The 27,807-nt window shown below is 46.0% G+C and overlaps 1 protein-coding gene and 1 non-coding gene across 2 annotated transcripts; one reads left to right on the forward strand and one right to left on the reverse strand.

Annotated features, from left to right (window-relative positions):
- Positions 1–2,673: 2,673 nt before the first annotated feature.
- Positions 2,674–2,746, reverse strand: TRNAF-GAA (transfer RNA phenylalanine (anticodon GAA)). Its single transcript has one exon. It is a non-coding gene; the product is annotated as a tRNA-Phe (tRNA).
- A 16,923-nt stretch (positions 2,747–19,669) lies between these two features.
- Positions 19,670–21,005, forward strand: ARC (activity regulated cytoskeleton associated protein). Its single transcript, XM_005141200.3, has one exon. The coding sequence runs from the start codon at positions 19,756–19,758 to the stop codon at positions 20,968–20,970; it is 1,215 nt and encodes a 404-aa protein (XP_005141257.1). The 5' UTR covers positions 19,670–19,755; the 3' UTR covers positions 20,971–21,005.
- Positions 21,006–27,807: the final 6,802 nt, after the last annotated feature.

The raw sequence follows: 27,807 nt of genomic DNA on the forward strand, positions 1-27,807 counted from the left end.
CTGCCACTGGCATCTCCATGAGACTGAGCATCCTCCAATACTGTGCATGAACAGATAACCAGTGAGGAATAAGATCAGGGAAAGCACACATGGATTCCCCCTCCAGATCTGTTCTACCCTTAAATATCTTTCTCACCATTTGACTATTTTCAGCTCAGGGGATTTCCTCACCTGTTTGATTTATTTGTTCAGCAAACCATAATAAAACTAGTCCCAATGCTTATTGTATCAAGCATTTCTAGACTGCCTGAGGTAATGATGCTGGTGGCTGGCCACTAAGGAGAGAGGTGATGGGAAACACCAGGTCCTTTGCAGGGACTGTTGTAGCAAACACAACTGGTCTGTCCTGCTCAGTGGGACTAAGGCACGATCTAAAACCTCTTCCCCTCTCTGCCTAACAGAAATAGATCTATTATGTCCAAAACACCTCCTGAGAATGATTTCTGCCCCCTGCTATTTCCTGAACTGTGCTTGGGAGGACACAAATTGGCCCATTTAAGCACTATGGAGGGGCACTGAGCAATGCCCAAGCCCAACCCACTGGCCTTATTCAGATTTCCAGCACACCTGTTAAACCATGAGCTCAGCCTCAGGTCAGAATATAGTTGTCAGGACTGCTTGAACTCTGTGCCATCCTTCTGCTCCCTGACTCATGACTAATGAGCCTGGAATCTGATTTTCTTCTGCCCTTGGTGCCCAAGGCTGCATGTCTCCACTGTGGTAGATGAGGTCAGAGCAGTTCAGCACAGGCACAGTGGGTAAACAGGTCTTAAACCTGAGGGCAACACCTGCTATGTGCATACACAATGAACAGAGGTCTGTTTTCATAACAAAATGAAGCCCAAGACATACATCAAATTTGATATCATTTAATCCTGCATATGGACCATGCAGGGGCCTCTGACTTACTCGTATCCAATCTGGGGACAAGGAAGCTCATGCCTTATTTAGATGCAGGCATAGACAGTAGGAGTAAAGGGGTGTTTTCTGCTTGGTGTATCCTTGAGGTAGAGGATGCTACCTGAGTGCATGATCAGATCTGCAAAGGGCTCTACTGAAGAAGGTAGATTTAGGTTGGATATAAGGAAGAAGTTCTTTACTGTGAGGGTGCTGAGGCACTGGCACAGGGTGCCCAGAGAAGCTGTGGCTGCCCCATCCCTGGCAGTGCTTAAGGCCAGGTTGGACACAGGGTCTTGGAGCACCCTGCTCCAGTGGAAGGTGTCCCTGCCCATGGAAGGGTTTTGGAACTCGATGAGTTTAAATGTCCTTTCCAGTCCCTTCCAACACAAACCATTCTATGGTTCAATGGGTGAGCAACTTATACTTACTGTTGTTCTAGCTAAGCAGGAGGACAATGCATGTTCTGTCCCTACCTGTTAGTTGATGATGGCTGATAAAAACATTTGCCCAGAGGGACCCATGGTATCTGATCAAGACTTAAGCATGTCAAAATATCATTGAGTTACACACATCCTGATCAGGGAAGTCATCTTCCTGCAGGGAGATACAGGGAAGTGCTGTATGATCTGATAAGCTTATGTCCACCAGAATAAAAGGGAAAAAGTGTACATCTCTGCCCTGTTATGAAGAAGAGACTGGATGATTACTGGGGTTGATCTCTGAGAAATCAATAGTCAAAGTTTCTCTACTTCTCACTTCTTTCTCTGGACAGCTGGTAATTCAGGTCTTGTCTCTGCTCTTTGCCTGAAGGGCTCCACAGAGCAGGAATTAATCAGAAAAGGATGGGGAACCAAACACAAAACACAGTTACTCAGTTGCACAACTCTTTGGCATGCCCACACATTGAGTATTATCATTTTATAAAGGTCAGTGTAAGAGCTGAAAAGGTTCAGAAAAGGGTAGAAAACTTTATCAGAGATGTGGAGATGTTCCCCTGTGAACAATAGGTAGACACGGCAGAACTTTTCAGCCTATAAAAAGAGATTATAGGGAGAGGATTTGCTTCAAGTCAGTTGTGATTCAGACTAAAGATAACTGGTTTTTTTTATAGGGTATTTTTTGTTTTCCCAAATCACAGTTTTGATTCCCTGCATGGCTCCATACACCAGTGGGTCAGCATTAGTATCTCTTTATGGAGCAGGCCATGCCATAGGACTAAGAAGCAGTTGAAAGTTGAGGGAACAAAAAACCCCAACCCCTTATATCACTATTTTTGCTGAAGACTTTGTATTGTAAAGCTGTGTCCTTGTTTCATAGGGAATAGGTGAAGTTGGCAGGGACCTCTTGAGGTTGTCTTGTCCAACCCCCTGCTAAAGAAAGGCCACCAACTACCTTGCCTAAGACTTCATTCCGGCAGCTTTTGAGCATCCACAAGGATGATGGCTCCATATCTCTGAGCAACCTGTGCCAGTGCTCAGTCATTCACACAGTCAAAAGTATTTCCTGGTGGTCAGAGGGATTTTGTGCCCATTGTCTCTTGCCCTGCTACTGAGGATCACTGAAAAGAGCCTGGCTCTGCCCTGTTTGAGCTCTCATTTCAGGTATTCATATATATTGATATGATACCCCTTATACTTCTCCAGGCTGAACAGGTCTCTCAGTCTTTCCTCATAGGAGAGATGCTCCAGTCCCTTCATCATATTACTGGACCTCCTCCTGTATACCCATGTCTCTCTTATACAACACTAAGCACAAAAGCCTGCAGGAAAACACTGCTGAAGCCCGGGATTGAACCAGGGACCTTTAGATCTTCAGTCTAACGCTCTCCCAGCTGAGCTACTTCAGCCCTGCTGAGGCACTGATTTTCACAATACCTGTTGGAATATAGAGATCCTTCAGACTTTCACTCTTCAAACTGGCTCAGTGGACACTTGGCTTCTGTCCTGTCACTGGGGACCACTGACAAGAGCCTAACTCCACCTTCTTTATGCCCTCCCTTCAGATACTTATATACGTTGATAAGACCACAAGGAGTCTTCTCCTCTCCAGGCATTCCAAGGGACTGTGTGTGACTGAACTACAAAGGATTTCAGAAGAGAGAAGAGCAGAATGTGTCATCATTGTTACACACAGGTTGCCCTAAAACCTGTCTTCTGCCCTAGATTGAGAAGTCTTTAATCTACAGTCTGCTAGGAACTGGGGAGATACAATAGTGATATTATTCTGTGATTTTCTTCTTGGCATTGTAGTTCTTTCCCCTGATTCACTGCTGCCCCAATTTCCCTTCTTAGTCTGCTGTGCAGAAGCAATGTCCTCACAAATAATGCAGCCATAGACTAGTGACTACCAGGATAGGGAAACCCCTATAGCTTCTGGGATTTGGGTGGAGTTTGACCTCTCTATTGTCCTGCAGGCAATTGAACCATACCTTTTGTCTCAATCATGTCACAAGGACTCCATTCAGGCTGCTGAAATACATACATTCAGTACTGTTTGTGATGTGTTTTAGGATACCCCAGCTATTCCACTGTTACTGCTCCAAAGGACTGTAGCCTTTCTTCATGACCCATATCACATCTTTCAGCCCTGTAATGACAGTTTTAATGCTCTTGAGCTTCTTAACAGTCAGCAGGTACCTAAGAAAATAAAATGTGCCCTCCTAGGTCAAACCAGTGGTCCATCAGTCCAGTTTTTTATCTCTGAAAATGGCTCAGGGAGATGCTCCATAGGAGATCATATGAGTGTGGCTGCAAACCATTCCCCTTGTGCCATATTCAAGAAGGTGGAAGGAACATCTCCACTTGGTTGTTCAGTATCTGTTACTGAATCTATCACCAATGCTTAAGCCGATGCTTAAACACATGGCCCAAACATCAACTGTCAGAGAATAGTAAGGTCAACAATTAAATCTTTAGATAAGAATGGCTGTGGTAGACAAATACACATAAAAGGGATAATTCTTAGAGCCACATTTTCACTAGAAACACCTGTCCAAGCAGATTTTCTCAGGGTCTGGACTAAAGTGTCACTCCATAAAACCTGTATCATCTATGCCCTGCTGGCTGTAAGTGAGTGGGCAACAAGAAGCCATCTGCAGGTTCTTCATAGGAAAGGGAGACTTGCCAAATCAACTTGTCTGGAAGCCTGGCTCAACACTGACATAGCTCTGCCCTTCCAGCTGTCCCATTTTTGCTTCACCAGTTTTCTCCTTGTCAAGGAAAGAGACTGTAGAAACCAAAGCAGTTCTGTTTCTCGCCAGCTTTCCTCAGACAGGAAGAAACGATCCCAAATGGGAACTGTGGGATTTGACAACCCACATTGCTGGAAATACTCAAGCTTCAGCTGGGTACAAAATTCCTACTGAAAGATGTTCTACACTACTTTGCAAATGCTAGCAGCACTGGTGGAAATGAAGTGAAGGATCCGATAAAGCACATGACTTGGAGGAAGTGCTACATTGCAGTTAAATTAGAACTCTCAGAAGCTGACTTTCTGGGAAGTTCACTTATTCAGATGGTGAAAACATCACAACTGAAAGTCTCTGAGCAAAGTTGTCGGAAGGAAGACTTTTGTTGCCAGTTTGAGGTGTCATATGGAAGAAGCTGGAAGCTTAAACTTCCTGTCATTGAAGGCGAGTTAGTTAAACCTGCCTTCTGGCTCAATTTAGACCTAAGGGCTGGCATTCCATAGATAGCTGTGCTATAGGGAGTGAATGAAGCGGATTAAGTGAAGTTGGGATGACTGCTCTGGTTGCCTCCTAGGCAGGTCAAAACTGCAGCTTTTAGCAGATGCTGCTGTTTTCAAGTCTTCAAGGCCAGGTTGGAATGGGCTTGGAGCAACCTGGTGTAATGGAAAGTGTTCCTGCCCATGGCAGGGGGCTGGAACTGGATGAGCATTAATGTCCCTTCCAACTCAAACCATTCTATGACTCTATGAAAAATACTCTGTTGCTATGACACTTATGTCTTCTCATGGTTTCCTCAGGCCACTTGTGTGTCCTTTGCACCAGGGGATCTGTAGAGTTTGGGCTGCCCAACTCAAAGTTCCCTTTTGTCTTCTCTTATCTGCCCTCATTTCCCCTGCAAAACTCCTGTTTCAATTTCATCTTGAACCGTGTCTGGTTTGGTTTGATGTCCTCATCCCAGGAAGGATGTGAAACCTAACCAGTGGGAAGGTGTAATAGTCACTTCTGCACATGCTGTGTAGACAGTATTCAGTTTGGGGGAGAAAATAAAAGGGTAAAAGGAAGGATATTAGAGGATCTAAAGAGGAGTTATTAGGGGTTGACTTCTTACTGACTCTTCTGATGAAGAAACTAAGGGTTAGCAGTTGAAATATGCAAATGCCAAGCTCAGAACAAATTAAAAGGAGGAGTTTCTTCACACAAGATATGGTTACCTGTTCAGCTCCCTGCCACAGGGCATTATAGGACCCCCAAATACACAGGCATTCAAAATATGACTGGGCAGATTTATGGAAGAAAAGCATCAATGAAGAGGGTGCAAATATGAAACTAGATACTTTTTGCTGTTATTATACTCTTTTATAAGTATTAGCTCATGGAAAATGTTGCAGAGTGGGTTCTGAGCTAGATGTTCTTCTATGCATGTTTCTGGCACCTCCGTGTACTCATGCTCTGGCTTGAGACATCAGGATAAGTGTCAGCCTGTTAAACCATATTAGCACAATGTACTGGAGGTGTTAATTCATGCCATCAACCAATTGTTTGATCTACCACTCCCACATAGGTGTTTGAGGCTTCGGTCATGTCAAACTTATAGCAGGAGATCCCTCTGTCCCCAGTCTCCCTCCTCCCATTCTTCCAGTTTTCCTATCACACAGGGCTGATCTGCCTGTGCTTGTTTGAGTATTCATCTGGCATCAGCCAGATGCAGCTTCCAAATGTTATTGCATTACATCCATGCAGAAACCTATCACTGAACACTTATCCCAACAGCTGGCATGCCTGGCCATGTCAGGAGGCATGAAGATGGCCATTATGGGCCAACGTGGGTTCACCACCCCTTGCTGAGTGCCCTCTCCATTTAAATGGGGGTCAATGCTCCAACCAGGTGGAGATGCAGCAAGATGACCTTTTCTACCCAACTCAGCACATCAGATTTGTCACAAATCTTAGTTGTTATTGCAAATTTCCTGGCACAAACCATGCCACTGGTGGGATTTTACCCTGTATCTCCACTCTTCTTCCAGCTATCTGCACCAGGGGAGTGACAGAAAACTGCAGGGTTGAGATGCTCTTGCTTTTCACCTACTGACTTGGCTCTGATGTGTCAAATAAAACGCATGTTCCTCCTTTAGGTTTCTTGATGTTTTTCTGTCTCATTACATTGAGTGGGCTTCTGGTTTACTTGAAAAGCAGTGTTAGTGATTATCTCTATTTTGCTGTCGCTATTTTCTCTTCTTTCTCCAGACTTCTCTGAAAATGATCTAATTAAGAACATGGAACTCCTGTTTCTGAGAAAAGAAAAGGAAAAAAGAAAAAGAAAGGTTCCTTGAGGTTTGCAAAGGTCTCCCAGCAGGAAAGTTGACTTGTCTCCATTACCCCTGCAGTTCAACAGACCCCCAAGTGAGCACATTAGCAAAAATGGGCCACAAAATATGCAACAGCAGCAGCAGTAGCTCTGCAATGTAAGGCTCCAGTAGGCAACAAACTATGTTTGCAAACCTCATCTTTGATGGTAGTTTCATATGTTAGGGAAAGAATGAAATAATGGCACAAAGGGGACTGTGGGTGCTTGCTACCTATTGCAATAGCTGTGAGGGGTGTGCTAAAGAGGATGGACTATGTGGCCTGAGATAATTGTTATGCTGGAGACATAAATGCATCTTTGAAAAACAGAGTTAATGAAGCCTGGCTGCCAAACTGTACTTGTTACACAGCCCTTTCGTGCTCCCTCCTTAAGTGTGATGTGTAAAAGGTGCTGAGATTGCAAGCCCATCCTTCAGTGGGGGGGGTCTGACTAAGGGGTTCTTTAAAGCATTTAAGGTTTGGCTCTTAAGAATGCAAGCTATGAACAACAGCACTGCTGCACCTATAAGCACTGGGCTGTAAAGCATGTACCTGGGATAGAGGGATGCAGCCTGTGGTCCTGCTGCTGCCTAGGAGAAATTATATGCACCCAAGTAATATCTGCAATGTCTGCCCTATAGCAAATTGCCCACATACTGATAGGGAGACACAGGGAAAAGAGCAAAACCCTACCTGGCATTTAAGTTCACCCCAAGTCTGAATCACTCTCTCTCTGAGAAAACTCTTTCAGTGTTTGCTCTAGTGACTCTGTTACATAAAGAGAGAAACCTGATTGATCTTGGATGTGTTTCACTCAGACTGATGGGGCAATTTGGAAAAGCAGAGGTCTGTGTTCATCCAATTCTTGTTTTCAGATAAAGGAAGGTATTTGAGACGGAACTTTCTAAGCTTTAGGAGGGTATCCCAGGTACTGTGCAGATAAGAGTGGGTAATAACCATCTCCTTGGTTGTGTCCTGCATGGACCCAGGTTGACCAGACAGCATGAGAACAGCTAGTCTGAGAGTCTTGTCTTGGAGCTAAGCACTGAGAGGCACAATTTTGTGCCATTTACTGAATATTGCAGTGCTGCAGTTACGCTCAGCACACGAGTCCTGTTGCTTTTCCCAGGCTTAATAACATTTGCAGCTCCTGCTCTGCCTCCACAAACTCCCAATGAACTGTGCCTTCTTTCGAGACGGTTCGCCCACTGCCATTCCAACCCATCTGAACTTCGGAGGGATAAACCAAATGCATTCAGGAATCACTTTAATAACTTTCAACAGACCAGAACAATCAAATGGTTACTAAGAAGTCAGAAAACAGTGCCATTTGTACAGTGCTATTCGTAAAAATAACAGGTGTATTAAAGTGTGTAGGGGTATGTAGGGATGTTTGTAAGACAGTGATATACAAACCAGGTGGCACACTACCTCATTAGCAAGCTACTTGTTCTTGCCAAACAGGCTTTGGTAAGATTCCCTGAGAGGTTTCCCAGAAACTCATAAAACTAGTAGTAAACAACCCTTGTTAGGGGTTTTGAAGGACTTTCTGACTCTGTCTCACATCACAGCATCCTTATGAAGTTTTCCTCTGTTTAGCAAAGCATTCAGAAGTTACTGGGAGAAAGAACAGGGAACTAAAGAGGGGGAATAAGGCAGAATCCCCAGTTTTCCTATGAAAAGCATAAGAATTGCTTGGACAGTGATGGTATCTTGCTGTATAAATGGGTTTGTTACTTAACTCTGGTGATTCATACTCTCAGGCACAGGGATGAGGCAGCTGCCAAATTCGATGCTGGGAAGGAATTTTCTCTCCCAGAACAGATTGGTAGGGGATTTGCAAAGCTGGAGAGGTCAAGGGAATGAGCCAGATATTGTTATGATGAACATGAGAACACACAGGGGAATGTCCCGGAGCACAACAGCACTATCACGTTCCTATACCATGGTACCAAGTGTACCCTGAGAATCAGTGCGCAACCCTTTAGGCCTTTTTCCCACACCTCCACTAGACCTGTAATCCCTAATGGGATGATTTTGGTGGACTAAGTGTACTGCCCTGTTTCCTAGAGATGAATGCTAAAGCAATGAATTTATTCATACTTTTCACATCATCTATTTCATCCATGTTTCTAAATAAAGCCTAACCTGAAGCTCCATGAGTCCTATCTGTTGGGTGTTTGGGGTCGGACTGCTTTTTTCTCTTGTTTTTAAAGAGTGTCTAAAGAACATGTTCCAGCTGCCTGGAAGGAAAGAGCCAGAAAGCAAAAAGAGAACAAAGGAAAACAGTGGAGACATTTAATTGAGATAATTTTAGCTGTTCCAAATGCCACAGGCAATCTGCACAAATATTTGGAGAGAGGAGATGAGGAAGGAAAAAGTAAAAAGTTCTGTGTTGATCGGTCAGTCCCAAAATGAAGAAGAAAATGTCCTTTTAGAGACTAAGCAGGACCCTACCTGGCAGCTCTTGGGTAATTGCCTTTCATAGAATCATGGAAGCATAGAATGGTTTGGGTTGGGAAGGACCTTAAGATCATCCAGTTCCAACCCCCTGCCATGACATTAACCATGCCACCCAAGGCCCTGTCCAACCTGGCCTTAAACCTGGCTTTTCTCTGTGGTTTCCTCTGCATTCTATCAAACCACAATTCAAACTCATCCAGACCTAACAGGACATGATGGGGAAACCCTCTGTTTATGGGGCTGAGCAAAGGAATAAGGCATTTTCAATGTGGGTGAACAGGAATGGCCTGTTCTGTATGGTGTGATTCCAAACTCATGGTCTGAAGCCTTGTGTCTTAGGTGAACACCTGATGAGACCCTTCTGGGTAAGGACAAGATATGGGGGTTGGAACTGGATGATCTTAAGGTCCTTAATACGCACAGATGGAGATGGTGTTAGCTATGCTCTGACATATGGGATGCATGAGGCATATATTCCAAGATTTAAACTGACAAATCTATACCTTGGTCTGGTGGATGTTTGATCAGTTATCCAATGTTACCAGAAAATGGCTAATTTGCTATGTGTAGGTTAGAGCTCTTCAATTGTAAAGAAATCACAATTCATGTCCTAGTTAAAAGAGAGGTGTTTTGAACATGCTTTTAGCAACTCCCAGGAAGAGCATGACCTACCCCATGACTATTCTATATAATGCCAGCCTCCTTGTTAGTAATGTAAGTGAGAAACATGATTTTAAGACACATACACTCCTCAAACTAGAGCTTTGGGTAGTGGTTGATGTTCAGTGAGGTTCCTGCACAACTACTGGCAGGAACACAGGGCTACCCTGATGGGATTCTGTTGCCCTCACAAGACATGACATTTCAGACAGATGGTGCTTTTCAATGCATCACTTGCAAAACATGGGGAAGGAGCTGGAGGATTTTGGAGATCAATAAGTGGATGTCAAGGAGGGTTCTTCATGTGTTCATTGTGGGGGCCATAAAGCTCTAAATCTTAGTGTTTCCCCCTCTTTTAGTCCCTAAGCAGCATTTCATACAGCCTTCCTGCCTCTGAGCAAAGCAGCACTGCAGGGACTCTCCCCAACTCCATTGCAAAGCCTGGTGAGGAGCAGAAATGGCTATAACCCCCCTCCCAGGAGCAGGCACCACACTTGGGCAGCCATTGCCACAGCATCCCTATTCCAGCAGTGCCCTGTGGGTACTGCCCTGCCCCATTTCCCCCCCATTGCAAAGCTCACCTGGCAGCTTTTCTCCCTCCCCTGTTTGCAGGTAGGAGGGGAAAGGCAGGAGCATGCAGCAGATCCAACACACTCGTTGCTCATCTTTTTCCCTACCCCTCTCCCTGCTCCCACTCACCCCTTCTCCCCCACACACCCACCCACCTCGGTGTCTCATTATAGGGATGGCTCAGCACGCCTCAGGTAGCCGCGGGGATGGATACTAACCTCTGCCAGGCTTTTCAATAGGGAACCCGTTAACATGGAGCTGCTGCCTTTCCCTCCCCTTCCTCTCTGCAGCCAAACACGACTGCTGGAAACAGGCAGAAAATGGGGGAGTGAGGTGGGAAATCCAGGACTCTGCGTCCTCCCCCACAGCGTGGGATGGGGTTTCTTTGAGAAGGTCACTGGTGAGGCCACCATCTGTGTCAAGCAGGGAGAAGCAGCGGTAATGGGCAGAGCAGCGCTGGCTCCGTTGGACAGATGCTCCTGCATCTCCCCCCAGATCCTTCCCTATCGCTGTTGCAACATTCCTGCCAAGAGCCATGGAGATCTTAAATCCTATTGTGATGGGAGGGAGCTGCCATGGCTGAAATCGGGAGCGCAGTAACAGGGATGTGCTGCCTATCCCATCCCCTTAGTCCTGTAGCAAGATCATCTCTCCCTAGGTCAAGTCTGAGAGACGTTAAGAATCTTCAGTCTTTAGGGATCTTTCACTAAAATCAAGTATAAATAACCCTGGCTACAACTGTAGCTTCTGGGGTTTCCTTTTTTCTTTTTCCCTTTTTTCTTTTCCTTTTTTCCCCCCTTTTTCTTTTTTTTTTTTATTTTATTTTCTCCTTTTCTTTTTTTTCTTTTCTTTTTTCTTTTTTTTCTTCTGTTTTCCCCCATTTTGGCATTGCTGATGTTGAACACATCTGTAGGGATAAATGTTCCCTTCTCAGCAGTCTTCCTTCCAGCTGAGACCAGCCTTCTTGAGAGATAACCTCTGCAAAAAGAGAGATTGAGTAAATTCCCATGATCATATAGGGAGACACTAGCAAAGGGAAGACTGGTTTCAGGATCACTTCTGCCCCAGATGTATCTTTCTTAATCCTGTCGTTAGAGGGTCCTTTTCCCCCCATCCTTGTCCCTCTTATTGTCCCAGAGCAGACCGCAGCTGCTATGGGACCTGCATCCCCTGCTCCATGGATGTTCCAAGTCTCAAGCTCTAAACAGGTTCTATACACACACCTTCGCCTAACCCCCCTAATCGCTGCATGCTCCCAAACACACACCTTTCTTAGTGCAGAGATATGAAGCCTCTGCACTGCTTTGCTCCTATGGACATGGTGATCTCCAGCCTGAGACCACCAAGCAGCTGTGTTCAGTGTTAGGGTAATGGTGTACCAGAGAACAGTGGCACTGTGCTGAAGTTTGGGGAGAAGGAAATATATACAGCAACTCACTCCCCAGCTCCTTCTAACCCTCTTCTAATGTGTCTTTTAGTGATGTTTGGGGCCTCATACATTTGGAAAGAAGAAATTAGTACAGTTTGCTGCTTGCTTCTCACGTTCCTCTGTTTCCTCTGTGCTTCCCTGCTGTCCCTAATTACCCATCTCTCATTTACAGGGACTTAAATAATGGAAATGGGAAAGCTGGTTGAATTAGACTGGGATGAAGATGCACTGAATGAGGCTCCATTCCCTTCAGAAGCAACCTAACATTACCCTTTCTGTTATTAATGCTGCAGCCACCCCATTGCTACATGAGGCAGCTGCTCTGTCGTTATCTTGAGCTGAGGGGACAAAACTTCACACTGACTCAAGCTGTGGCTCCCCATGGCTAGGAAATATTAGCAGCGAAGAGCGAGGATGCTTAGGGGGAATCCTTTGTTAACAGCAATGCTTGGGGAAGACAGGAATAAGAGAAATAGCTTAGAAGGAGGAAAAGCAAAAGAAGTTGGAAAAAGGTAAATCGAGTCACCACTGAATGATAGAATTGTTAAAACCAGGCGAGCTGTGGCCTGATTTATGGCTTCAAGGCAATGATGGATGTGAACGCAGCTAGCTGGGAACTGACAGATATTAGCACACACAGCTCTGGAGACATGGATTTGGCTGACAACAGCAACATCATGTCCCAGTGTGACCATGGAAGTGTCCCGTGTCCCTTTGGACAAAGTTAGCTGGAGGTATCCAAACAAACATGGCTTTTGTTGCTGTTACACTGCATATACCACAATATAGGGTGAAAAGAGGCTTTGGCATCCCCTCCAAATCTGAGCACTCCTTAGCTTCCTCTGACATTTCCCCTCAAGGGTCAGAGCTGTTGCCACTCACAGGATGGGTAAGAATATGTAATTTCATGGGGAAAAGGGGCTGTGGTTTATTCTCCATGGGACTGGGTCTGGCTGCTCACAACCACAAAGCAGTATTTCCTGTAATGGCCTCAGGAATTTCCCATGGATTCCTGCTGCCTACAGCCCATAATAGGGAGTCTGGTACTTGGAAATCTTCCCATAGAATCATAGAATAGTTAGGGTTGGAAAGGACCTTAAGATCATCCAGTTCCAACCCCCCTGCCATGGGCAGGGACACCTCACACTAAACCATATCACCCAAGGCTTCATCCAACCTGGCCTTGAACACTGCCAGGGATGGAGCATTCACAACCTCCCTGGGCAACCCATTCCAGTGCCTCAGCACCCTCACAGTAAAGAACTTCTTCCTTATATCCAATCTAAACCTCCCCTGTTTAAGTTTCAACCCGTTACCCCTTGTCCTATCACTACAGTCCCTAATGAATAGTCCTTCACCAGCATCCCTGTAGGCCCCCTTCAGACACTGGAAGGCTGCTATGAGGTCTCCAAGCAGCCTTCTCTTCTCCAGGCTGAACAGCCCCAACTTTCTCAGCCTGTTTTCCAGGTGCTCCAGTCCCCTGATCATCCTTGTGGCCTCCTGTGGACTTGTTCCAACAGTTCCATGTCCTTTTTATGTTGAGGACACCAGAACTGCACACAATGCTCCAAGTGAGGTCTCACGAGAGCAGAGCAGAGGGGCAGGATCACCTCCTTTGAATTTCACTGATGGAAAACCAGGCTCCAACCACCACTAGCACCCTTCCCACTCCCATAGTCCACAAGGAAAATGTGGGTGCTTGTGTGAGGAGAGACTTAACACAGCTTCACCTATAGGAACTACATGATGTTTCAGGAGCAGGTAAGCTATAGAGCAGTCTGAGCCAATCTCATCATAGTGTGTGTAGCTGGTACTGCCAAAGGCATGTGCCTGCACAGCTTCTTCTGGCTTACTACATGACCAAGGGTATGGTTTGACAGCCCAGCAACCTGCTGCCAAAAAGGACAATGACCCATTTTTCCTGTGTGAATGGGATCTCCCAGTTCTCCTCTGCCATCACCATCACCATTGGGCCTCATCTCACGCTGCCATCAGGGTGCTAACATGGAGCCCAAATAGAAATGGTAAAGCAGAACCAGGGCTGCGGGGGAAGCAGGTAAGCCTTAGATCAGCACATCATCCTTGCAGAGGTGAGGAGCTGATGGGACTCTGTCAACCAAGCCACACCAGGAGATGAACCAGGGCTTCACAGCCACCCCACTGTGTTTCCTTCTTTAGCAGACCTGTGATTTTCAGTGTGTATTGCTAAAAAAGCACTAAATTCAGAAACTTTTACTAGAACTCTTAAGGGATCACCCTAAAGGGGGGCAAGTGGACTCAAATGTGTGGGCAAACATGGGCCAGATTCAGCGCTCAGCCATGTGGCATAAAGGCAGATGAAACTTCATAAACCAGGTCCGAATCAGGCCCTTCAGCATGGAGCTTGCTTGCTTTGCTAGCAACAAACATACACTACCATCTTGTGTGTTGGGTGATATGGTTTAGTGTGAGGTGTCCCTGCCCATGGCAGGGGGGTTGGAACTAGATGATCTTGAGGTCCTTTCCAATCCTAACTATTCTATGATTCTATGTGCATGGGAGGAAAATGATGTTCATTTGGATATGTCTTTCTATTTGTGTTAACCTCATGAGGGTCATGACAGCAAACACCAGAGTTCAGGTTCGTGCCATGAAAAACACTGATGCATCCTTTGACTTTCTTGATCTAGCCTCAGGAGGGCTTGGAGAGGCAAGAGCAGCACAAGGAGGCAGTCATTAACATTTCCTCTGCCCGATGAGAGAACGAAAGTAATAAACATCCCATTAAGTAAGGAGAGAGAAAAAGCAACCCTATGAAATTCAGAAGGTATTTTTAGTCTGAAAACAAAGCAATCCATCCTCCCCGCAAAGTAGAGCTTTTCAGATGAAAAGGAGAAAAGAAAGAGAACTTGCGCCAGAAGGAGTGGCACTGATAATAATTATTAGGATTATTGTTACTGTTAATATTGATAGCAGCCTGTCCTCATTCTCCCAATCACTTCCCTCCACCCTCCCAACAAGTGACGTATGGGCCTCAGCCATGGAAGATGATGGGTGGCCAAGAACAATGCAGCCACTGACGTGAACCGTGTTTTGAATGTGAAACTCTGCATTGTGAGTGCCAGCTCCAGTGCAATAAAGTGTTCCAGTGCTGGTGATGGATGAATAGAGATGTATGGTGTAAAATTAAATGTGCTATTTTTTCCCCCATCCTATTTCTTTAATGCATTAAAAAGCACAACAACTTGGTTTCTCTTAATTTTATTCCTTTCTTAAGGGATTTGCTACCAAACAAATGACTGGCCAGCTTTGTCTGGCAATGGATAGGAGAATCTATAGGGACTGAAAAGGCATGGGAGCAGAGAGGAAGAATTGTGGCTTCTGTTTCTTTCTTCTTGTAGAAGGAGGAAGCAATTCTGGAAATGAAAAGGAAATTATAGCACAGCACATGTAGGATAACACAGAAAATTCCTTATTTACCAGAAGGAAAAATCAGTTCCTGCAAGAGGATGGGATTAATTCCACACAGGCCTTTAGACTTCTAAGTTTAGGCACTTCATAGAGTCCTTGGTGAAAGGCAAGGTCTTCCAGACAGTGATTCAGAGAAGGAGCAGAAGGCACATTGCAATTGGAGAGGGACCCTGGCACCACGATAGGATAATACAGCATCCAGCAGAGCTCTACTGAGCATAAGCCACTAAAAGACAGCACAACTTGGCTGCACCATAAACTTTCCCAAACCCTGGGATCTCCCCCTTCTCACTCACCCACCAGGTTCATCTGGCTCACTGCTCAGGCTCATCTCCAAGAAGTGTCATGTCTTGACATAAGGCAGGTCTGAGTGAAACGCTCAGCCAGATGAGGTGTCAAAAGGATTTCAACCCTAAAAAAACCCAATCCAAACCCGATCAAATCTGCTCTAAAGTGCAGCAAAAACCCACATCCTGAATGGTTGCAAGGGGTAAATGCCACCTGGCTCTGGGTGCATCTTGTCCTCAGCAAAGCACTGTTGTGACAGCACTGGGGAAGGTGCCAGTGCTATGACTGAGTGTTCCTTTAATCTGGTCCCTCACCCTCCACAGGGGTTTTCTGCTTGCTGCCACACAGTCCTGACTGCCTACAATTAGTCTGTTGGCTTTTCTCTTTCTGTCTCCCCATTTTTGGAGGGGTCTGATCCTAATCTGCTGTGGTTTAAATCTGTTCAGGAAGTGCTAGGGAGACAGCCCACATTGATGCTACCCCTGCTGGGCTACGAGATGTGGCTCTTGCTGTTTTCTCTCCTTTTCTTGCTCCTATTTAGCTGTTTCAGAGGAATCTACCCCTCCTCAATGATCACCCTTTTTCTTCCTCCCTCATACTCACTTCCCACCTCCTTTTCTGCTCTTCTTGCCACCCTCTTAAACCTCCTGTGGCCATCGAGAGGACCATATGCCCTGCAGTCTCCATCCATCCCCTTGCCAGCTGCCCTGAGGCCAGGCAGCTGATTTCAATAGAAGCCTATCTGCCTCTTTGTGAAGCCCTGGGATAAAGCTGCTGTGGCTATGAAAGCCTTCCCCCCAGGCTGTCCCAGTCAATGGCTCTTGTCCTTCCATGCCTGTCTATCTGTGCCCGGAAACTGTCTGTCTGCCTTAAATTACCTCTCCTTGTCAGCTCCCAGTGCTCTACATATCTCTCCTCCCTTTGCTTCCGGCTCCCCTCTCTCCTCCTCCTCTACCCACGCTCCTTACTTGAATTAGAAATACAATGAAAATGCTTATTGCTATGTCTTAATCAGCAAGTCATTCCCCGGCAGGTCCAGAAGGAAAACCCCCATTCCTCCTTGCTTCTCCCCCACCACCTCCACAGAAGAAGAGTGCACAGATTAGGAGGAGAGCCCTGTGGGATGGTTGTTGAGTAAGATTAACTTAGAGACCTGGAAAGGGTCAACTGAAACCTTATGATATTCAAAAAGGACAAATTCTGTGCCTGGAAGAGTCTCTGGCAGCAACTGATTGGCATAAATAGGCCTGAGGGTGCAGGGCACAGAAGGCTGAGTGTGATCCAACATAATCCAGTATGATCCAGTGTGTCCTGGCAGTAAAATAATATATCCTGGACTGATTATGGGAACATGAGAACAGCCAGGAGAACAATAGACATGATTATCCCCCTCTACTCAGGGCATTTTAGCACATACCTAGCTCTTACAACTGTGTTTAGCCCACTTAGTACAAGATATTGATCAACTGGAATGAGTTAAGCACAGGCCATTGAGATGATCAGGGCTAGTGCACTTGGCTGGTGCCTGGTGTAGAATTAAAGTTTGTTGCTTTGGGGTTCCTATCTACAATATCCCATATCTGTGGGGAGGTTATCAAGGAGATAGAGCCAGGTTCTTCATAGGGGTGGTTGGTGAGAGGACAAGGGACATTGGACATTGTGTATAAACAGAAACAAGACAGTCTTGGTATAAGGAAAAAGGTTTTCCCTCTGAAAAGTTATGGAGTGGAGCAGATTGTGCAAAGAAGGATGTGCAATACCCATCCCTGGGGTTTTCAGTATCTAAAACATGAGCTACCTCATCTGACCCAGTAGCTGACTCACCTTAGAGTAGGAGGTTGAGCTAGAAACCTCCTGAAGTCCCTTGATAATCCTGGGATACTGTGCCAAGACCTAAGTGCCAAATGAGGCCATTCAGACTGATGATTCCCCCCCCCTGCCCCTACCGAAAACTAACAGAGGAGAAAAGAAACAAATTTAATGGGATTGGGTTTATAGCCTGCTCACCCCAGACTCTGGCATTAGATGGAACAAGGTGATGTTGAAAAGAGGTCACTTTGCAAAGTTAAATCCAGTCTATAACCTGTCATCACCCACTGGAAATCTCCTAAAGGCCATTTCTGAGTGAAAAGCTTTCTGGAGAATCTCATAGCACTAATACAGATACACAGAAATGACACAGTCTCTTCTAATTCATGTGATCTCTTACTGGCAATGCAGGTTTAAGCTGGATGCTTGCAGGTATAGAGACCACAGCATAAAAGGCACCAGATCTGTCCCAAACCCTTACTTGATTTATATTTGACCCTTCCTTCAAACACAGATGCACTATACACCCGTGCTTAGGAAAGCTAGATGAAAGTAGAGAAGTAAGCAGGACAGAGGACATTGCTCTCTGATGGTTATATCCCTACCATGTTATGTATAGGGTCAAGTGGCACTGGAAGGGTCTGCTGGATTAGGAATCCTGTGTTTACACTCTCAGGCTTCTGTCCCTCTCCCTACTCACCATCTCTCCTCATCTATAACCAAACCATGCAGCCCTTCTATCTCAGCTTGCTGCTGCCCTAAATAACCCTTCTGTTTCCATACAGCAGTAGTGTTTGTCCATGTGCCACCATCTGGTAAGGAACAGCCACACAACTTCCTGCAGCACATGGATATGGAAGGGGGAAAGGGAGTCCTGACCCCTGTCCCTCATCCCCTTCATCTTAACCACCACCAGTTTGCTCCAAGGGGAATCTGCTTTAATGCCTGGGGCTACTCAGACCTCCTTTCAGCAGGACTGCACTGAAAGACCACACATCTCCTCACTGCTAACAGGCTGGCTGCGATCCCACCAGGAAACACATGGCCAGGAGCCGTGGGAGACCCATCCTAAGCTTCCCTGGCACACTGCCCGTCACCTTGAGCAGAGGCAAGGCATTTCCAACAGGCTTGAAACCCCTTTTTAGGTAATATTCATGAATCAGCATCCCACTGCCCCCATTCACTATTATTGGGAGAGGATGAGAAGCCCCAGATGTCCTCAGTACCCCTCTGAGGATGTTCCGGCAGGGAACTCTCTCAGATTAGGGAATCCTTTATCCCTGGCTTATATAAGACCCGGGGATTCCTTTTATGGTTGGCTTTTCCTGCTTTGTGAAGAGCGAAGAACAAATGTAGCTTCATCTGCGCTTGTGGGTTGGCTAACTGATTAAGCATCTGATTCAAGCTAAGTAAGGAACAGGCTTTCGTTGGGTGGATTTAATTTGGTGTAAGGAACCAGGATGCCATCCCCCTCCCTTACTGAATATTCCCAAGATAGAGGTTGGTCGGGTGCAATTAGGCAGCAGGGATGACTCCCACCTACCAATGCTGTATAAAGTCCAGTTTGTACTGAAGTGGCTGGCTCCTGTGGGTGTTTCCCCCTCTCCTTCTTGCCCCCCCCCCTTCTTTTCATTGCCCTCCCTTCATTCCTTTATTTTCCCTCCTTTCCCTGCTGATTTGCCACCATTCCCAAAGCATTTGCATTAACAGTGAGCTCACTGTGTGTATGTGGATGTGTGCGGGGGCCCCGTGGGTGTCTGTCTTCGGGTGACACACCGCATTCCTCCTCATCTCCCCCTCTGCGAGTCCTGCCATGGGAAGCATGCTAATGATGACCTTGCTGAGTAAATAGTTGTGGAATGAATAAGTGTGGTTTTCATCCCCCCCCTCCCCTTCCCTTTTCCCTGCGATCTGAAAGGCGGAAGGTGCGATTACTCATCCATCTACCCAACTGTCTCCAGCACCTTTCAAGTGCTTCTCGCGTCGAGTCTGGGGGTGTGTGCGAGGGGGTGGGAAGCGAGGGGAGGCTGCCAAGATCTGGGTTGCCACAGACACCGGCCTCGCTTCTCCTCCAATGAACGCTGCGCTGAGAGTGCGAGAGGAGGCAGGGCACCACCCACATGTTGAGCTGTGTGGGGTATAAGTAGATGGAAGAGCCCGGACTAGTGGCAGTTCAGCCAGGGAAGAGAAGCAGCTCTTTGCATCTCTAGTGAAAGCATTTCTCTGCTCACCCAAGTTTACCAGAGGAGGAAGCACGGGGATTTCTTTATTGCTGCAGCTTCTGTGTGCATCTCTCTGTGTTTCTCTCCAGCGTGGGATCTGCGGCTGTTCAACTCCGGACAAGCAGGTAGCAGGAGACATCCAACCAACTCCTTTCTCCTTCTTCCTGGATCCTGGCTCTCTGTGGGACACCCTGAGCACGTGAGACCGGCGTTTCCAGCTGGAATTTGCCTACAACTCTGGGATCCTGGGGACCGAACAGCTCACTCTGCGGTGATATCTGATTTGGTTGTGTTTGTGTTGGAAAGTCCTTTGAGGGGGGTTTAGAAGTCTCTGTGTGTCTTGGAAGTGCTGTGGTGGGGGTTCGTTGAGAGCCAGCTCTAGTGCCAGGGCTTTACAACACAGTTCTGTGTTTGACACTCGCACGGTCGGAGCCATGCAGCTGGACAATGTCACCAACGCTGGCATCCACTCCTTCCAGGGGCACCGTGGAGTTGCCAACAAGCCCAATGTGATCCTGCAGATAGGGAAGTGCAGGGCAGAAATGCTGGAGCACGTCAGGAGGACCCACCGGCACCTCCTGACTGAGGTCTCCAAGCAGGTGGAGCGTGAGCTGAAAGGCTTGCAGAAGTCAGTGGGGAAGTTAGAGAATAACTTAGAGGACCATGTCCCAACTGATAACCAAAGGTGGAAGAAGTCCATCAAGGCCTGCCTGGCCAGATGCCAGGAGACCATTGCCCACCTGGAAAGGTGGGTCAAGAGAGAGATGAATGTTTGGAAGGAGGTCTTTTTCCGTCTGGAGAAGTGGGCAGACAGACTGGAGTCCATGGGAGGCAAATACTGCCCTGCGGAACATGGCAAGCAGACTGTGTCTGTTGGGGTGGGAGGCCCAGAGATAAGGCCGAGTGAGGGTGAGATTTATGACTATGCCCTTGATATGAGCCAAATGTATGCACTGACCCCTCCTCCTGGGGAAGTGCCCAGCATCCCCCAGGGCCATGATTCCTACCAGTGGGTCTCTGTGTCAGAGGATGCTCCAACCTCCCCAGTGGAGACTCAGGTCTTTGAGGATCCCCGGGAGTTCTTGAGCCACTTGGAGGAATACTTAAAGCAGGTGGGTGGAACGGAGGAGTACTGGCTGTCTCAGATCCAAAACCACATGAACGGCCCAGCTAAAAAGTGGTGGGAATACAAGCAGGACTCTGTCAAGAACTGGGTTGAGTTCAAGAAGGAGTTCCTGCAGTACAGCGAAGGGACTCTGACTAGGGATGCTATCAAAAGGGAGCTGGATTTGCCACAGAAAGAGGGGGAACCCCTGGATCAGTTCCTCTGGCGCAAGAGGGACTTGTACCAGACTCTCTATGTAGATGCAGATGAGGAGGAAATCATCCAGTATGTGGTAGGCACCCTCCAGCCTAAACTGAAGCGCTTCTTGAGCTACCCCTTGCCCAAGACCTTAGAGCAGCTGATTCAAAGAGGGAAGGAAGTCCAAGGCAACATGGACCACTCTGAGGAGCCCAGCCCACAGAGGACCCCTGAGATTCAACCAGGAGACTCTGTGGAGACCGCGCCTCCTTCAAGCACTGCCAGTCCTGTGCCAAGCAATGGGACTCAACCTGAGCCCCCTAGCCCACCAGCTACTGTCATATGAGCTAGTCCATGGGAGGCAGCGGTCTGGGTTATATGAAAGGGAGAAAGGGGCTTATTTAGGAAGCTTCTCCTTGGGGAGAAGTTCTGGCTGAGATGAGACATGAGGTGTGCTCAGTTCAACAGCCCATAGCAGAGCAATTAACTTTGCTTGTGGGGGGAGGGAGGTGATGGGGTACCTTAGGATGTGGTTGCCCACCTCACCTGAGCCATGCAGTACGGTGGTGCTGGAGATACTGCTTGCACCACTGTGGGGAACAGGCAATTTTATGGGATCCCTGACAAGAAACTAGAGACAATTCCTAACTTCAGAAGCAGCTGCTTAGCACAGGCAGCTTGCAAGGACTTCATATGAGTGCAGCAATTGGCTGAGGGTTCCTACCCATCTGGATCTTTCCTTCTCCTTCTCTCCTCCCTCTTCTGAAGAGGTGCCCTTGCCCTGAGGAGACATCTTTCTTTTGACCCCTGCCCTTTTCTGGTTTATCATTGGGCTTTTTTTGCTTGACAATCTCCTGCTTTTATTGCTCCAAAGGTTTAAATATGTTTTACAGGTTTTCTTTAAAGGAATTCCTATGACTTCAGGAACTGAAAACTCTTAAGGATCTGGATTATTTTTAGTGGGGTTTTTTCTTTTCACTGCACCTAATACCTGCTTTAATGTTTTTCCTCTCAAGAGGCTTTTACTGGTTTATTTCTTGCCTTAGTTTCGGTTCACTCCAATCAAGGCCACTGCAGTGCAGAGGAAAATCTCACCCTTTCTCTGCACATTATTCTGTGCATTCAGCAGGAAACAGGAGTTTCAAATTTAATTCTGAGCTCATTTATTAAAGGGGAAGTCTCTTTCCTTTCAGAGAAGAGAGGGTATTGAGGTGGACAGAGGAGGCACCAGAGCTATTTTAAGAGGGTGGGGGGAAGAGAAGGGAAATAAATCCTTATACTTTGAATTAAAGAAACAAACACAACCTAAATCCAGAGCAAAATATCCCCAGAGCAGCAAATCAAATCCATGCTGATGTGTGGAGACAACAGGAGCTTTTGCTATGTAAAAGCAAAAAGAAGTGAAGAGGAGCTGTGTGTCCCAGCACAGTTTCAGCCTGTGCATCACAAGGAAGAGTTTCTGCTTACACAGACAGATACAAAATGCTCTTGGAAAGCCCAACACCCTTGTCCTGGAGCACCTGAGGACAGAGCCTTGTTTGTTCACAAAGAGCTTTCTATGGCATCTTCCTGTGGATGAAGATGGACTTGGCCTCTGTGACATTTTCCATGTTGAGACAGTAATACTCAGCGTTCTCCTTGCTTTGGCCAACATCTGATGATAGGACTTTGAGACGACACTTCTGTAAGGCATATTCATGAAGTCTGGCTCTTCAAAGCTTCTCGAGGCTGGACACATCTCAAGCATCATCTGCATTCACCACCAGACCAAATAAACAGCACCTCTGTCAGACAAGCAGCAGGGATGCAGCAACAGGAATGCCCCTGGGATGCTCCTGGCACTACTACAGCAGTGACATGTGGCACTGATGGCTTGGAAGGCCTTTTGGTGTGCCTCCTTCCAAGAGGCTGAAGGTAAGGCAACTCTCTGACACTCCTCAGATCTAAATTAGCTCTAGCCCCTCCAGTAGGAACCTGGCAATGGGATAAAAACAATACCTGAAATGAGACATGAAGCATAGTAAGTGACAGATTAGGGTTGTGAGGAAGGGGGAGAACCAGCAAAAGGGAAATAAAGGACAGTGAGTGGGAAAAGTTTCCAAACAGAACAGTATATTGTACTTTCTGATTGATATGGGGAGGAAATAGGAATTTTCATTAGCCTAGCCCAAGGATTTGCACCATGATCCATGCACAGCTTGAAGGAGATGCATGTTTGCTCTGCACCCTTGCTAAGTGTGAGTAGATCTCAGAATCAGTAGGAGAATCTTCTCTTGCTTGCTCAGAGTTAGTTAGCAGTGGCTGTGTCTGCAGAGAGAAGGGAGATTTCTCACTAACGACCTGGGATGAGTGATGGGGGTGTGGGTGTCATTGCTGAGTATGAGCTGGCCGCTCATTACAAGCATTATCTTCTCTTGGTTGCAGTGACTCACTCAGATCCTCCTCTGAGAAGGACTCACTTCACAGTGCTCAGGGTTTGGAAAATAAGCCAAAGAGAAAAAGCTTCAAAACCAAGGATTCAACATCAGAACTGCTGTCAGGATCCCCAGCCACAGACTGCTGGATCCACTGTCTGAAGGAATGCCTGGCACAGGTAATTACCTCCCATCCTACCCTTGTGGGCCTTTCTTAGCATCCCCAGGGCCCTCACATGAAATATTGAATAGCCCAGGTCTTTGGACCTCAAACCCAGTGGTTTCAAAAGCCTGGTTAGGTGGGATTTCAGCTTCTTGATGTAGGAACCCAAGGACCAGCCCCAGTGATTAATGCTCTGGGGACAGTGCACATCATGCCTTTCTTTCTGATGGACCACTGGCAAATGCTTAGATGACAATGAGTGGGATTTCCAGGGTGCAAACTCCCAGTGGGCATAGATGAATTTAACCCCCTGTCCTGAGAAATCCCCTGTGTTCTCCACTTGAGATATCTAACTGGAGCTATTGCATTGTATTTTCTTCAACAGGGATCCCTGCTGCTGTTGCTGCATTTCCTTCTCTGTGCCCAAGAGTTCTGCTTTCCCAGGGGAGAAGCTAGTGCTGCAGGATGACAGAGGGCAAATCACTCACCAAAGAGCCTCTCATGCAGCACAATGCAGTTCAAGGTGCTGAGAGCCAGAATGAAAGGGGGAAACCACTTCCAACAGGACAAAGAAAAGTCTGAGCTGGTCCAGGTACTCCAAGCAAAGAAGAAAGCCTTAAGAATGAAAAGAGAAACCAAAAGGCAGAACAGAAGAACCAAGTCTCAGCTTTGTGGACAGCAAGGATGCTGGTCTTGTGCTGACTGTCTGTTGAGATGATACCATACCTCTGCAGTTTGGGGCCACTGGGACTCCCCTATAGACATCTTCACTTAGGTTATCAGCTAAAAGAAACTTTCCTGATTAACTTTGCCAAATGACTGACCCTATTTAGGCTACGAACCCTCCATGCTGTTAATGCTGTAACTCATTTTTCCTGAGTTGAGGGTAGCTTCATTTCATGCGGGTATTAGTTTCAAACCTCAAAGGGCTCTGGAGGTTCGGAGAAGCATCCTGCAGTTCCAGATGCTTGTCTGAACTGCTTGAGCCTGCACAACTGTCTTGCCAGAAATGATAGTCTTGTAAGACAGAAAGCACTTCTTGGATCTGCATGGGCCAGAGTTACCGCAAGAACTGGGGTTCTTGTGCTGGTGGGACTGTTTCCATCCAGACCCAGGGAGTGCAAACAGCGTGCAAAAGGAAGAGCTTGAATGAGTGAACAAGGCAGTTTTGGTTCATATCTCAGCTGAAGAGGTCCAGTTGGTTCCTCTCTCTTCCAGAGCCAACTGTCCTGGGTATGCATGTGCGCGTGTCAGTGCAGGTGTATGTGTGTTGAGCAATCCAATCCACCTCACTAAATTCTGTGGTGTTCTGTTACATTTGAATTAAGCCAATGGGACCTGATGTGCATTCCAACAATGCTCAGCAAAAATGTCCAGGACTAGAACACTGGGTAAAACAATGTCAAGGCAGACTTCACAGGCATCCTCTCAAGGTCAAAGTGATGTTTGAGGTGCTTAACTTTCACAATCCCTTACAAAGGACTTGGCAGCCTCAATAGGCATTTTGTTTTTCCATAGGCTTTCCTGCCTTTTTAATGAATTATCCTGTCTGTGCTACTTGCTCATTTGGTCCTGAGGTTTATACATTTTCAGCTGGCTTTTTGGAGTGTACAGAACTGAATCTCCTGGACTGATTTTATTTCAATTACTGCTCCTGGCAGATCGGAGCTTTACTTGTAGCACCCTGGTTTATATTGCCAGCCTCTCCAGGAAGGGCTGGTAGTTTATTTTCCTGGGGCAAAGGCACATGAATGAAGAAGTGTGTATGTGTTGTGACTGTGCAATTTTGGTGGATTTCAACCACTGGGGTATTTTTCTTTCTTTTCCTTAGGCAATTTTACAATTGACTCTGACAAAACTACTTTAGAGGTTTTATTTTTACTAGAGATATTATTAATTCAAGGAACCTTGTATAAAAGGCAAATGCATTGAATTGCTACAGGTTATAGGGGTTGAAGCCAAAAGGTCTTTGTAAGCCGACATCACTCGCCCTAGATCTGACTGTATCAGGCAGTTTATTCCTCATGTGTCATGTTGGAGTTACAAGATCACACCAAGCCACTAGAACCTGTCAATAGAATAGTGCTACGCTCTATTTGCTATTGTAGCAAAACTTTTGTAGATTTATACAATAAATCTTTGAACTATCTGCTTCAATTGCTTTGTGACTTGTTTTCTGGTCTTTCTTCCTTGGGTCATGAAAGACTCAAATGTCTATTGCCCTCTGAAGAGATGTTCTTGTGAGTTGCTTGGGCTTATTTGACTTATGAAATCTTCCTTCTCAGCAAAAACTAGATGATTGACATACCATGCTCTGAATAAGAGGGTTTGGATATAGAGAATATGGAGATGCTTTAAGGGGGTTGTTTAGCATCTCACATTGAGTCAAATGTAGCCCATGAGGCTGAAAGAAACAGTCCTTTGTTGGACTGTGGATTGTGCAGAGCTCTTGTTGAGTGCAGCTAAGAGAAACAGAGAGCAATAACATTCTCATCCATGCTTGAGAGATAACATTCATGTAAGAGCAGAGGCAAATCAGGGCAAGGTAAAAGAATCACTAAGCCTGAATCAGCTCTATTTAATATCCAAAGACACTTCAGAAGTCAGAAGAACAGCACTCAGCAGCATGGAGAGCTGGAAGCAACTATCAGGCTGGTGCTTTGCTACGTGATGCATTCCCATACAGCAGGGTTATTTCTTGGATTAGTTACCTATAAAACACTCTTGGGTCATTGGGGCTGGAGACAGGGAACATAGCAGGGTGTTTTAAATTGAAATGAGTGTTTTTACAATAGTCTGGGCTCAAAGATATGTCCCAAAAGACATTCAGTCTATGGGAATACAGGATTCTGCTCTGTGTCTACAGATCTCTGCTATTCTACAAAGGTTTTGAACTCAGATGGATTTAGCTCCCATTCCATGCTCTGTCCCTACTCTCTCTCCAACAAGGAAGGTTGTAAGACTATCAGTCCAGGATGTGATACAACTGGTAACGTGAACTTAGGTTGGTCATCTGGAGAAACAAATGGACTTCTTTCACAACAGGCACTAAATGTCCACTGACAAATGAACCTCCCAAATAACCCTTTTGAGCTCAGGTTGGGAAGGCAGAGCATGATCTGGTGGCCAAAGATACCTAAGGGACAACTGCTAATTTTTTAATTTTCAGCTTTTTACAGCTCATTCAACCACAAAATCTCATCAAGAGTGATAAAGAAACTTTGAAGATGCAATTTGGGTCCATATCTAAACTTTGTGCCCTTAACTACTGTGAACAGTAAAAAAAGAGGTGAAAAATAAGCACTGAGGGGACAGTAACAGGGCTGTAGACAGTTTCATCCCATTTTAGGATATTATATAGGAAACTGCACAGGAGAGCAGAGTTAGACATTGCATAGCCTACGGGCATGGCCAAAGGACCAACCTGATGCAGAATGAAAAGTAAAGCTGTTCAGCTGGAGGTGCTGAGCTCTTCCAGCAGAGGGGGGCAGAACTCCACTGAACACTGTGGGAATTCAAATTAAAAGAGGCTATAATGAGAAAAGTCTATCCTCATCTTCTCCCATCCCCTACTCATTGGTACAAGATCAATGGTTGCTTCAATGGAGAAGGTCTGAGGGCAAGAAGAGAAAAGGAAATGAAAGGTCAATGTTGAGATATAAGGAGGTCTGATGGCCAAGTTACAGTGGAAGAAGATGGACAGGATAGGGATGCCCTGCTGAAGGAGGTGGGAAGGCTTGATGAGACTGGGAAATGCTCATCTGTGACTGAGACAAACTTAGTGACTGTGTTGGATAAACATAGAAGGTTTCCAGTTTTGTCCTAAAACCTTCCAGATTTGAATCTGATAATTGTAATTTACCTTCTTTCTGACAGTTCTGGATGAAATTTCATGGAGTCACTGGGTCTATACCTTAATTTAATAAAGAAAAGCCTTATTACTGCTCCTGGCTGTATCAGTAGGGAATAACTGTGGATAGATACAGCCCAGTAACTGGCTCAAGCTAGTTGAAACTCCTTCCAAAGCAAAGTGGGAACCATCCTTATGTTTTTCTTTACTGTAAGGGTGTTAAGGCACTAGTAAATGCCCCATCCCTGGCAGTATTCAAGGCCAGGTTGGACACAGCCTTGGGTGACATGGTCTACTATGAGGCATCCTGCCGGTGGCAGGGGGTTGGAACTGGATGATCTTAAGGTCCTTTCCAAACCAAACCATTCTATGATCCTATGATTCTATGATCCAAAATGCAGAGATATTCATAAGCATGAATAGTGGAGAAGGTCTGTAGGATCAAGAACTTGTAGAACTGAGAGGAGAATAATTAGTTCACACTTACTTCATAATGTTTTCTTTTCCTTCTCTTTTTATCTTGGCTATAATGATGAGTTCCTTAATTTGCTTATTCAGGACAGCTTAAAGGAAGTGTTAATATCTACCTTCTTGGAGTATTGCATTAATATATGATATATTTGTTCTCTTGTCTTCTTCTTTTTCCCCTTCTGTCTCCTGTTTTAATCAAAGTGATTGCACCAGTTAATCATGTAAATCACATATATTGACTTTTTCAGGCAGGCATATGTTTGTGCACAGCCTAACTGCTCCCCT

Source organism: Melopsittacus undulatus, chromosome 1, assembly GCF_012275295.1.
Source record: "Melopsittacus undulatus isolate bMelUnd1 chromosome 1, bMelUnd1.mat.Z, whole genome shotgun sequence".
Lineage (NCBI taxonomy): Eukaryota > Metazoa > Chordata > Aves > Psittaciformes > Psittaculidae > Melopsittacus > Melopsittacus undulatus.